Genomic DNA, 14,069 nt, shown 5'->3' with positions numbered 1-14,069 from the left:
GTGAGTTAGACCCCCCCCCCCCTACCAACACCCCTCTTTATCACTCAGTGAGTTAGACCCCCCCCCTCCCAACACCCCTCTTTATCACTCAGTGAGTTAGACCCCCCCCTCCCAACACCCCTCTTTATCACTCACAGTGAGTTAGACCCCCCCCTCTCCCAACACCCCTCTTTATCACTCAGTGAGTTAGACCCCCCCTCTCCCAACACCCCTCTTTATCATTCAGTGAGTTAGACCCCCCCTCTCCCAACACCCCTCTTTATCACTCAGTGAGTTAGAGGAGGTGGTGGGTAGAGAGGAGGTCAGGGGGGGAGTGGATCACACTAGACACACACAGTGTATATTCAAGTGGGTAATAGTGTCCCATTACTGGTCCTAAATGTAGTGTTAACATTGTGTGTGTGTGTGTACATGTGTGTGTGTGTACATGTGTGTGTGTGTGTGTGTGTGTGTGTAGGACCACTGGGTCACCAAGGAACACACAGCATGTATTCTATCATCCTGTATAAAACATCTTTATTTCTCCTTATTTAGGCAGTAAGACACTATTTAGTTCATCACATTCAGTGGAACTGAGATCAAAGACAGGAATGTTGTTTGTCAACAATGAAAACAAAACAAACATTCTACACACACCAATATTTACAAACACTCTGGGATATCAATTACAACTGTGTACAGTTCAATCTTCAATGACATCTATGTGAGCACAGTGTGTGAGTGTGTGAGGGCTATTCTACCTGACACAGGGACACTGAGGAGCCATAAACCCAGAACCCAGGATAGAGGGGCTCAGTGAATGTGCTGTGGAATGTGTGCAGGTGGGTCAGTGTGTCAGAGGAGACTGTGTAGAAGGACAGAGTGCCGGCCGGCCAGTCCAGATACACTCCTACTCTGTGGGAGCTGGAGGGGGGGGCAGGTATGACAGTGATCTTATTATTGTGCCTGGCATAGTAACTGTTATCATCCCAGTCCAGACTCCAGGACTTGTTATTGGATCCAAGCCCACAGTCAGCACCCCCTCCTTTCCTGCTGATTCCTTTATATGTCACTGCTATATCAACCTCTCCTCCACTCCTCTCTGCCTCCCAGTAACAGCGCCCAGACAGATCCTCTCTACACAGCACCTGTGACCAGTACTCAAATCTCTCTGGGTGATCAGGATACGGCTGCTCCTCTCTCCTCCATGTCACCTTTCTGTTCTCCTCAGACAGAGAGAGGTATCTGTCTGCTGTGTTTGGGTCCAGTGTGAGCTCACAGGCAACTGATGGGGGAGACCAAGACACAATATATTACTGATCATCATCATTCACATTAGAATGTCTCCCTCTTCCTGCCCTCCCCCTTTCATTCTCTCCCCCCCCCCCCCCCCCCCCCCCCCCCCCTCCCTTATCTACTCCTGTACTACGGTACTTAGGAATGATTTGCTGGACCTTGTGTGAGTTTCCTCCAGGAACCCAATGACTCTTATTGAGGGACTTGTTGCTCTTTTTGGTTAGTTGGAACTGATTTAACTTCTTGTACTCGCTGTGAATTCTATTCTTGTTGCTTTTCTACAGGTACACTCTTGCACTTTTGAGGTTCATGTTGTTTCATTGTAACTTGTATAACTACATGCTCTTCTGGTTCTTCCCATTGGCACTTCTTTGCTTTTCACAATGTATGCTTCATGTTTTGGCTCCCCACAATGTTTTTGGGGCGTCTCGTTGTTTATGATCAGTGACCTGTGCTCTTTAGTAAAGCTCTCTCTTGGAAGTCGCTTTGGATAAAAGCGTCTTGATAAATGAAGACATGTAAATGTACTCTCCCCCCCACCTCCTCTCCCCCCCACCTCCTGTCCCCCCCACCTCCTCTCCCCCCCACCTCCTCTCTCCCCACCTCCACTCCCCCCCACCTCCTCTCCCCCCTCCCCCCCACCTCCTCTCCCCCCACCTCCTCCCCCCCCCACCCCCCACATCCTCTCCCCCCCACCCCCCACATCCTCTCCCCCCCACCCCCCTTATCTCCTCTCTCCCCCCACCCCCCCACCTCCTCTCCCCCCCACCCCCCTTATCTCCTCTCTCCCCCCACCCCCCCACCTCCTCTCCCCCCCACCCCCCTTATCTCCTCTCTCCCCCACCCCCCTGACTTCCCCTTATCTCCTCTCTCCCCCCCCCGCACCCTGACCTCCTCTTCCCCCCCACCTCCTCCCCCCCCACCCCCATTATCTACTCTCTCCCCCACCCCCCTGACTTCCTCTCCCCCCCACATCCTCTCCCCCCACCCCCCACCTCCTCCCCTCCCACCCCCATTATCTACTCTCTCTCCCCCCACCTCCTCCCCTCCCACCCCCATTATCTACTCTCTCCACCCCCCTCTCTCCCCACCCCCCCTCCTCCTCTCCCCCCCCCGCACCCTGACCTCCCCCCCCCCCCACATCCTCCCCCCCCACCCCCATTATCTACTCTCTCCCCCACCCCCCTGACTTCCTCTCCCCCCCACATCCTCTCCCCCCACCCCCCCACCTCCTCTCCCCCCAGCCCCCTTATCAACTCTCCCCCCCACCTCCTCTCCCCCCACCCCTGACCTCCTCTCCCCCCACCCCTGACCTCCTCTCCCCCCAGCCCCCTTATCAACTCTCCCCCCCACCTCCTCTCCGCCGCACCCTGACCTCCCCCCCCCCCACATCCTCCCCCCCCACCCCCATTATCTACTCTCTCCCCCACCCCCCTGACTTCCTCTCCCCCCCACATCCTCTCCCCCCACCCCTGACCTCCTCTCCCCCTACCCCCCCTTATCTACTCTCTCCCCCACCCCCCTGACTTCCTCTCCCCCCCACATCCTCTCCCCCCACCCCCCCACCTCCTCTCCCCCCAGCCCCCTTATCAACTCTCCCCCCCACCTCCTCTCCCGCCACCCCTGACTTCCTCTCCCCCCCACTTCCTCTCCCCCCACCCCTGACCTCCTCTCAGAAGAGGAGAGAGACGAAAGGGGAGAAGGAGATGAAGGGAGGGGAGGGAGGAGGAGAGGGTAGGGCAGTGGAGAGGGAAGGAAGCGAGGAGTGATGGAGGGAGGGGGAGAGGAAACACACAGCAGCTAGGGGAAGGGAGGGGGGGGAACAGGGGAGGGGGAGGAGAGGGGAGGGTGAAGGGAGGGCACATACGTGTGTCCATTTCTGACAGTGTCAAAGTCACTAATGGTATTGTCCCTGTATGACCCTCTGTACTAGAACTAAGTAGCAGTCAATACTCACATTTCCTAGGACCAGGTTTGATCCAGCACTCTCCACCATGATCCACACTGCAGGGAGAAGCAGAGGAATGATGAGGAAATGACACCTCACCTGTTGCTAAGTGATTAAAGTAAACATGTTGTTTCTATGTTTATCATCAGAGGTGTATTCCAGAAAACAGGTTTTACAAACTCTGAGCCTAACCCTGAACTCTGACCTGATGAACCCTGAGATGGGAAGCACAGAGTTATCGGTTCCAGAAGAGCTGATCTGAGTTAGTTTAATACTAATTCACTGGAATTAGAAATTCTCATGCGTGCAGGCAAGTATGCAAACATTTTCTGAAAGGTAAACAACAACTGCAACAGCAAAAGAGAGACAATTGGTCAATGAGCACATTTCAATGCAGTCTATTTATTTGACATTTAACCACACGTCTTACTACAGCTGAACAAGTGGTGGAACAATCCTATGGGCACAAAACACACTTGGCAGCAGCTGAAAATGAAATATAAAATCAGTTCAAACAGGTAGGGCATATTTTGCTTTGGCCTTCCCACCCCCTTTGCATGTCATGAGTTCTGTAATGTTGTACAATGTATGTGCCCATGTGCTGAGGTGTTTTCTCCTGTTCCCACACTGTACTCCTCTAGGAGCATAGTCTGGGGGTTGACTTTTTCTCTCATGTTTCTGCTGACATTTTCAGTGTTTGTGGAGATTTAATTTGGGGGGTTCATTTCTCCCAAAGGTCATTGATGGTGTTACATGCCTTGTTGAGCCTTCTGCCACAACAGAACCTCTTGTAGTTTAAGTTCTCAATATTGCAAAGACTGTGTACAGTACAGTAGAACAGAATGCTCTTCATCACAGAATGATACAGATATGTTGTCTGCTGCCAAAGAGAGGGATTCAGAAAGACCTACAGAGGTATACATCTTACTGTATGGTAGCTACTGAGCTACACTGTTCTCTCCCCATGTACATTGTTTTGAGGTTCTTGTGTGGAATTATGGGTTTGATATGTACATTGACATGACGAGAAAAAAGAATGAATGGTAAAACAACTGGCACATTCTTCTCCTTTATAACAGAGCATGACTGGGCATTACAAGGAGGAGCAGGGTTTCCCGCAGAAAATGTGTTAGTTAAGGTGGTAGGGTTTGCCGTCAGACCGGGGGGGGGGGGGGGGTTGTAGAGTCTAGCCTAATGTGTTCTGGGGGAGGGGGGTCGTTTGTACGATAGACTAATAATGCATTCTGCAGAGAAGGTACTGTTTGGAATGAAAGGGAGCAAACAGGACAGAGTAACACAGCATTCATCTTTCTTTTTGTTTTGGACGACGTAGTTAAGGCGGCAGGCGTGTGTTGCTTAGGCGGCCGCCTTAACTGGAAAGTGCTGCGGGAAACCCTGAGGAGGGTCCATCAACCTCCACAGCACAGAGTAACAGGGTCATGTTCAGTAAACACCAGGTTAGCTCTGCATGGAAACTTCATGTCATCCTTATGTGTTATACGCAGTGGCGGTCCTAGCACATTTGGCGCCGCAGGCAAGTTTTTCCCTTACAGATGCAACCAAATTGGCCGCAATTTAGAGCCTCTCCATGTGGTCATTTTATATCAACTATTTAGTCATTGAATTGAAAGACAATGTGCCATATTGTGTTATGTATCGTTATCGGGATATGAAAGGATCCATCAGGATATGAGATTTTGGTCATATCGCACAGCCCTACTGCAAACTAAAATACAACAGCACATTATTAGTAATACATTTAAAATGGGGAAAAATTTGAATAATTGCTTTGCAGGTCAATTTAAGGTGTAGGCCCCTACATGTTCTGCCTGTGCCCCCAACATGTTCAGTTAGGGGCTACAGTGCTCCTAGTAAAACAAGTTAGTCTGGAGCCCTGGATGAGGAAAGGACACCCCATGTCTGATAGTTGCTTCAGGCTCGGCATGAGGGAGGAGAGAGGGAGAAATTCATGGTTTGTTAAACAAAAGCTGCCAGCAAGCAGGTTAGGTTAGTTACCATCAGTTACCGTGGTAACATCACCAGAGTTTGTGTTTCCTCTCTTTCTGGAACAGAAAACCCAGTTTCCCTCATCTCTCTCATTCCTTCCTCTCAATCACCCTGGGATCTGCGACGGTGACCCCTTCATCCTCTGCCAGGAACCTTGGGGTTACCATGGACGACGAGCTCTCCCTCACGGCCCACATTGCTGCGGTCTCCCGGTCGTGTAGATTCACCCTCTACAACATCCGGAAGATCAGGAGATACCTGTCTGAGCACTCCACCCAGCTGCTAGTCCAAGCACTCGTCCTCTCCAAGTTGGACTATTGCAACTCGCTGCTCGCTGGTCTCCTAGCATGTGCAACCCGCCCTCTTCAGAGGATTCAGAACGCAGCGGCCCGCCTGGTCTACAATCTACCCAGACGCTCCCATGTTACCCCGCTCCTCATCTCTCTCCATTGGCTACCTATCATGGCCCGTATCAGATTCAAGACCCTGGTATTGACCTTCCGAGCAGTGAACGGGACTGCACCCGTCTACATCAAGTCTCTCCTGCAGCCTTACACCCCCACCCGTCACCTACGGTCTTCTTCAGACAACCGCCTGGTGGTCCCACCGCTCAAGACCGCCCGGTCCCAACACAAGCTCTTCTCCTGTCTGGCCCCCCAGTGGTGGAATCAACTCCCCACCTCCATCAGAGACACTGACTGTCTCTCCACCTTCAAGAAAAGGCTCAAGACGCACTTGTTCCGGGAGTACAACGGTACTTAGGAACGGTTCGCTTGACCCGATGTTAGTTTCCTCAAGGATCACAATGACTCTTGCTTAGAGACTTGCTCTTGTGGTTAGTGGTAACTGACTTAAATTTTTGTACTCGCTGTGATATATTGTTTTTATTATTGTTGCTTGCTTTTTCCACAGGTACACTTGCACTTATAGCAGTTCATGTTGTTTAATTGTAACTTGTTTAATTACATGCTCTTATGGTTCTTCCCTTTGGCACTTATTTTGGTTGGTCACAATGTGTGCTTCATGTTTTGGCTACTCGCAATGTTTTGTGGCTATCTCGTTGTTATGATCAGTGACCTATGCACTTTGTAAAGCTCTCTCTTGGAAGTCGCTTTGGATAAAAGCGTCTGCTAAATGAATAAATGTAAATGTAAATCTCAGGGTTAACAAACTCACTGTTGTCACTTAAACCCACTTTCTGGAAAAGACCACAGGAAATACAATTATGATTGTAGCTATATAGTCATAATTGCACTAAAGGCTATTGTAGATTATATAGGGCTTCTCCCTTCTTAACCCACTGTCCTAAATATACATGCTGTCTGTGATTGTATAATCATGAAATGCAAGGCCTATTAACATACTTGGATGTATATTCAGTGTTAAGCAACATTACATGAAGAGGTATATAAAAACACAAACCTGTCCTTACTTGAGTTTCTCCAGTCTGCAGTGTGGATCCTCCAGTCCAGCAGAGAGCAGCTTCAATCCTTTTTCTCCTGGATGATTGTAGCTCAGGTCCAGTTCCCTCAGGTGGAAGGGGTTGGACCTCAGAGCTGAGGCCAGAGAAGCACAGCCTTCCTCTGTGACCAGACAGCCTGACAGCCTGTAGAAAGAGGATCAATGTTGTGACAGAATCCATCTGGGCCTCCAGAGTGAGTCAGCACAGAGGGGTTCATTTGGCAGGTGCTGTCATAGCTGCTCCTCCCCCTCATTAGACAGAGTGACCTTTCCCCCCAGTTCAGGAAGGTTAGGTTTGTGGTCAGTTTGGTGCTAGTAGTTCTATGGAACATCAGGACGTCTGCTACATAAAGCCCGAAAAAAAAAGTTTCAAGTCCCAAACTTGACTTGAATGAACACAACTAATTAGTTGGGGCTATAGACAAGTTTACGTGCCAAATCCCAGGGGGCCGCCATAACTCTACACAAATGCATTTCATTTCCGCCGGAAGTGGTTTGCAAAGCGTCTGCCGGTGTAAACACAGCGATGTCGATGCTAGCTTGGGATCACGGTTCTACTACTTTGACATACTTGTCGTTTGACATTTACTACTGGATAAGTTGCCAATGTCGTCGCCATACTTTTAAGTTGGGGTTACCATGGACGACGAGCTCTCCCTCACGGCCCACATTGCTGCGGTCTCCCGGTCGTGTAGATTCACCCTCTACAACATCCGGAAGATCAGGAGATACCTGTCTGAGCACTCCACCCAGCTGCTAGTCCAAGCACTTGTCCTCTCCAAGTTGGACTATTGCAACTCGCTGCTCGCTGGTCTCCCAGCATGTGCAACGCGCCCTCTTCAGAGGATTCAGAACGCCGCGGCCCGCCTGGTCTACAATCTACCCAGACGCTCCCATGTTACCCCGCTCCTCATCTCTCTCCACTGGCTACCTATCATGGCCCGTATCAGATTCAAGACCCTGGTATTGACCTTCCGAGCAGTGAACGGGACTGCACCCGTCTACATCAAGTCTCTCCTGCAGCCTTACACCCCCACCCGTCACCTACGGTCTTCTTCAGACAACCGCCTGGTGGTCCCACCGCTCAAGACCGCCCGGTCCCAACACAAGCTCTTCTCCTGTCTGGCCCCCCAGTGGTGGAATCAACTCCCCACCTCCATCAGAGACACTGACTGTCTCTCCACCTTCAAGAAAAGGCTCAAGACGCACTTGTTCCGGGAGTACAACGGTACTTAGGAATGGTTCGCTTGACCCAATGTTAGTTTCCTCAAGGATCACAATGACTCTTGCTTAGAGACTTGTTGCTCTTGTGGTTAGTGGTAACTGATTTAAATTTTTGTTCTCGCTGTGATATATTGTTTTTATTACTGTTGCTTGCTTTTTTCCACAGGTACCCTTGCACTAATAGCGGTTCATATTGTTTAATTGTAACTTGTTTAACTACATGCTCTTATGGTTCTTCCCTTTGGCACTTACTTTGGTTGTTCACAATGTGTGCTTCATGTTTTGGCTACTCGCGATGTTTTTTGGCTATCTTGTTGTTATGATCAGTGACCTATGTACTTTGTAAAGCTCTCTCTTGGAAGTCGCTTTGGATAAAAGCGTCTGCTAAATGAATAAATGTAAATGTAAGTACATTTTAGAGTAGATTTATAGTTATAAAGCTTTTGCCAGTCCATCATTTTGTAGCTTTTAACATGGAGCAAAGGCAATGTCAGAAGATGACTTTAGTCGGTGATTCATTAGAACATTTGTTGTCTAGCTCTTCAATCTCTCAGCAAAATGTAGGCTAATTATTTGGCTAAAGGATGCCACACATATCAGACAGAAGTTGTTCTATAAATTCGTAGCCTGACATTAAAAACATTTATAGTCGGTTGACTGATCGCGTTGTTGTACCCAGTCAAAGGAATAAACACACAGGAACATCATGAACATTCAATGGTCTTGCCAGTTATCCTGGCAAAACATGTAGCATAATGTTCTTTATTTATTGCCAGGACACGGTCCAAGTAGCCTAGGTATACATAACAGTGAAAGCTAATTCGTTTGGAATTTCTAGGCTATTGATGTTACATGTTGATGCTCAGCCTATTCAATTTAACAACTTCAGAAGGACAAGACAGGCAGTACACTGTTATCCTTATTTAAGTGGCTTGTCACTGCCTGAAGTGCCTACTTATCTGTCTATTCTTCCTATGAACGCGGTTATGACTGCTTTAAACAAGCACCGGTTGGCTACACACCTCATGATGGGCTTTTACAGATGTGTGTATTGGCACTTTGAAAGGTTTGAATTATTATATCCACATATCAATGTATAATTATTAAATCCACTGCAACAATAGGACAAAGGAACACCAACAAAATGTGAATAGCCTACAAACAATAAGCATACTACTGTAGTATAACTGTAACAGGCTAGAGGCGATTCTAGGTTTTAAAACTGGTGGTCGTAGCACTCTATCTAACCACTCGTTCAGGTGCTTTCTCGAGTGTTTGCAACCAACTACCACACACGTCGTTCCGAACCACTTTTCTTCATGTTGTAAATTGTATATCCTCTTTGTCACTGCGATATCAATGCTTTGTCGGCACAACGGAGCTAGCTAGCAAAACAAACCCAGCCGCCAGAACGGAAGTGGATTGCATCGAAGGGAGGAGTTTAAGAAGTAGAGCGGAAGCGGCTCAAAAACTTGTCTATAGCCCCTATTCTTAAGCAGTACGAGAAATAGAACATTCACCATTGCAGAAAGCAATGTTCACGGCCACGTGACCTTTCCCTCTCTAAACCGAGTTCTATAACAGCTCGAAGTAGATCATCATTGCCGCCGCTGCTTCAGAATTGTATTAAATATCACGATATCGAGGAGGATGAGCAACTGAACAGTGACAGGACGTTAATCATTCATGAAGTCATGACAACCTAATAAACAACAGCGACCAGCTACTTTCCCGACAAAGCCCTCTCCTGCTGCCTCTTTCTAGCTATTTGTAACTACCTCCCATTCCCCACACCCTGCCGCAGTCAACTAAAACGTAATTTATACATATAAAGTGGTAAAATATCAGCCTACCTGCCGAACTTGTTCTACTGAGTTGGATTCCAACTGAAGAATATCCCACTTCAGTCGCTCTGTAGCCTATTAGCTACAAAACGTCCTGGTTTAGCTATACCCTGAGAATTTTCTGTGGTAAACCTGAGGCAATTTGCTTCTAAATTACTGTAAAAAGCCTCAGTAAACTTATTTGTTCTGGACCGGCTACTAATAGACTTTAACTTTCAGATGGTAAATTTTTCTCTAGCTTAGAATTTTCTGAGCAGATAGACATCTGGTTCCCTTCAGTTAACAGTGTTCTTTTTAGCAACACGGATAACTGATACAGAGACAGAGATCACATGACAGGGCGTGCCATCAAACACTTCAGGCTATTGGACAATATAAGAAGTTCTTCTAAAAAATTAAAGGGGAAATTAAATGGAAGTGAAATTAACCAAAAGTATTCAAAAACGTATCTAGCAAATAAATATTTTTTTTTAAATTACAGAGAATACCTGTCAGTATTTATTTAACTATGTTAAGTCATTAGATAACCTGACTGCCTGTTGGCTCTGCACTCCATGCGAGAAGAGGAACTGCTATATTAGTATGCTGTTCATGGATTACAGATAATCATTTAACACCATCATGCCTATGTCTTTATATAGGCTATTTCAACATTTTATATTCTTTCCAAAATTCTAGTTTAAAGTTGTAACAGTCATGTTTGCATTCTGTGCTCTTTTTGCTTTAATGTTAGGATGCATTAGCAGGGCCAACCTCAAGAAATTCAATGGTCAATGTCACCTTTTGTGATCTGTGAAAAGGATCAATAAAAGACTGACGTTCTGTGTTAAACTTTCTTTCTTCCCTTTTTTAAAGAGCAGATATGTGTTTGAAATCTCACTTGGTATGGGGCATTTGGCTGACTCTCCCTGCATCTCAGATGGAATACTACCATCCTATGAAGTAAAGTCTGTCAGAATAAATGTAAATAGCCAGTTCCATACATATATACAGTATATACAGTAGTATTATACATCAAGCACACTTCTCTTGCCATTCCTAATTTGAAACCCTTCATGTAGTGGAAGAGGCGTCAACCACAGATCAACAGCCGCCAGATGCTAAACTCACTGCCCAGGTAAATGTACAATAATATGATGAATAGTATATTTAACCCTTGTGTTGTCTTCAGGGTCAAACATGTCTGCTATTATATTTAACAGCAGAGAAAACCCTCAAATATATATTTTTTTTTAACTTCAAATGTCTTACTTTTCCTAGTGACCCTGACATTCATAAAAATACATCACAACAATCACAGACACACACGTACACAATAAGAAATTGAGATTATGTGTGCTACTGATTTAGGTTACAGAGTCTATAAGGGTGCTGAAGAAGACAATACCTCCATTTCTCTTTTTGCGAAAGCCACGACTGCACATTTCAGTGTTGTAATAAAACAATTGGTGTTCACAGATTAAAGTAAATGTTTTTCCACTGTGAAGAGGGAAACCCCAGATGTTCACAAAGTTTGATGAATGACAGGTTGTGTTTCAATGCGAAATAGGTTTAAGGTTGAAAATTAAATTAAGCTGTATTTATTACCCTTTGGGCAAGGGCATACAGATTGTTAACACTACCCAAAGAGACTGCAATCATGTTGCACATTCAGGAACAGCTGCATCAACATTTTCATTCTGTCTAAAATAAACAAAAACATGAATTAAAATATCAGCCAATCATTATGTACAGCATGTTTTAGAGTGTTTCAGATGCAGCAAATCTGCCTGTTTCTTATCAAACTAGTCCTCACTGATGACTAGAAGGCATATCTCATTCTTGGCATTAAGTTTATACCCAACTTGATGATGGTAACTTTACTAATGGCTCATGTAGAACATAAATACATACCTCAGTGTCTCCAGTTTGCAGAGTGGGTTCCCCAGTCCAGCAGAGAGCAGCTTCATGCCGGCATCCTTCAGATCATTGTTACTTAGATCTAGTTGTCTCAGGAAGGAGGTTGACTTCAGCACTGAGCCCAGAGAAGCACAGCCTTCCTCTGTGATGTGACAGCCTGACAGCCTGTAGAAGATTATCATTAGGGAGGGATCACAAACACTTTTTATTGTTATCTCTACTCTTGATGCATGATTATGCTTTGCTTATGGTCTGCACCTCTTCTTCAACACCGACCACCTCTGGAAGAGTGGAACTCTCACTGAATTGCTCCTACCAAGCTTTCTTAAATGTTTTAACTATGAGTTTCCATGAGAGTTTAACATTTGACTCGAACACAATGACACAGTAGCCAGTAACCAATGTGAAAAATGAACCTGCCTGAGAAGCTGATTTTACTAAGCTGGATTGTACTTGTGAAATATCCCCAAAACAATCCTGTCTAATGTATACTGAGACATCATGTGGTCTTCCTGAGGTATTTCTAAGTCATATAATGTGAAATGTAGGCCATCAGTGAATCTTTTGTTCTAGACTGTCTAGTGTCTTTCTGAACCAATCAGATCATAATTCCCTTGGTACTAGGATCAATACAAGGTTTAGTATCTCCTATGATCAGTACTATAGATGAGATCTATGGCACTGTTGTACTGACATGATCAAACTATCAATGAATATATGACACTGTTCAGGAATGGTTAGCTTGATTGTGTTATTGTGACATGAAACTTGAAGATTAATTCACCAGTGAGATACAAAAACACAATACATGCTTTGGTATGTTTTGGAATGGTTCAAACAAAGTAGTGACCACATACACACTACTCCACATGATACTGGTTCAGACAGTAGTGACCACATACACACTACTCCTCATGATACTGGTTCAGACAGTAGTGACCACACACACACTACTCCTCATGATACTGGTTCAGACAGTAGTGACCACACACACACTACTCCTCATGATACTGGTTCAGACAGTAGTGACCACATACACACTACTCCTCATGATACTGGTTCAGACAGTAGTGACCACATACACACTACTCCTCATGATACTGGTTCAGACAGTAGTGACCACATACACACTACTCCTCATGATACTGGTTCAGACACAGTAGTGACCACATACACACTACTCCTCATGATACTGGTTCAGACAGTAGTGACCACATACACACTACTCCTCATGAAACTGGTTCAGACAGTAGTGACCACACACACACTACTCCTCAGTCATCCAGTCTGGATGTGCTCACAGATGCTGTGACAGAAGTCAAACATCAGCTGTATACCAACATGCACCAGGGTGAGTTCTAACATCGACAAACCCAGGCTCATTTCATGGAGCACTTGGCTGACAAGATGTTCTTCAGCTGTTTGTTCATCTACGTTTGTTGAAAGCATGCAATAAATGAACATCTGTGCACACAATATGATTCTTAAATGACAGTAGTAAAAAATTGTATTGATACAATATAACCAGTAAAAATACTGGTATAAATTCAATCTGAGGGACTTTAAACAATCCCCAACTGACAGTCAATATGTTTTATGTTTGAAATCTCACTTGGTATGGGGTGAGTTATAACAACGACTAACCCTGGTTCACGGCTAAACTCAGAAGGCTGAGGTTGGACGAGGAGGAAGCGTCCAGGAGTAGGGACAGATCCAGGTTCAAGAAGTCAAAGACCAGGTTTAGCAAGGTGGTGAGAGAGGCTAAACGACTGTACTCTGAGAGACCACAACACCTACCCCTGCTAAGCAGCTGGGCCAGACTCTGTCTCTCCAGACACCCTGAAGCACTGTGCTAAAAACACGTCTCTGACTCTCAGTCTAGCAAGAGAATTCATAAATCCAAAAGACAGCAGAATTAACATAGACACTTAGAAGAATGTGTATTATTTGATTACCTCACCACCCAGAGAAGGCAGAATGTAACTGTAACTGCTACTTTTAAATGGTTTACTATTCTCCTGATTCAATGTGTTAATTTACTGTCACTTATTATTCTCAGACCATATTAATAAAAGAGATATATGCCCACTTTCCCAGACATGGATTAAGCCTAGTCCAAAAGTAAGTAGGTCGAATAAAAAGAAGATCTCCATTGAAAATTGTTTTTAGTATAGGACTACGCTTAATCCATGTCTGGGAAACTGGGCCAAGTTCAAAATCTCATTTCATGGAGCACTTGGCTGACCAGATGTTCTTCAACTGTTTGGTCACCTAAGTTTGTTGAAAGCATGCAATACATGAACATCTGTGCTCAAAATATCTGTGCTCAAAATATGATTCTTAAATACTGTAAGTCGCTCTGGATAAGAGCGTCTGCTAAAAAAATGACTAAATGTTACATGCATAACAAA

The 14,069-nt window shown here is 45.6% G+C and overlaps 1 protein-coding gene across 8 annotated transcripts in view; it reads right to left on the bottom strand.

Moving 5' to 3' along the window:
* The window catches only part of LOC136942680 (NACHT, LRR and PYD domains-containing protein 12-like), a 235,474-nt gene that overhangs the window by 83,528 nt on the left and 137,877 nt on the right, over positions 1-14,069 (bottom strand). For all 8 annotated transcript variants that reach the window (XM_067235630.1, XM_067235632.1, XM_067235631.1 and 5 more), the window contains one exon: positions 11,653-11,823. In XM_067235630.1, coding sequence (XP_067091731.1) covers positions 11,653-11,823 — 171 coding nt within the window. The remainder of the gene's footprint in view (positions 1-11,652; positions 11,824-14,069) is intronic.

This window comes from Osmerus mordax, chromosome 5, assembly GCF_038355195.1.
Source record: "Osmerus mordax isolate fOsmMor3 chromosome 5, fOsmMor3.pri, whole genome shotgun sequence".
Classification (NCBI taxonomy): domain Eukaryota; kingdom Metazoa; phylum Chordata; class Actinopteri; order Osmeriformes; family Osmeridae; genus Osmerus; species Osmerus mordax.
The sequence above is the reverse complement of the archived record's forward strand: the minus strand, read 5'-3'. Positions and strand labels throughout refer to the sequence as shown.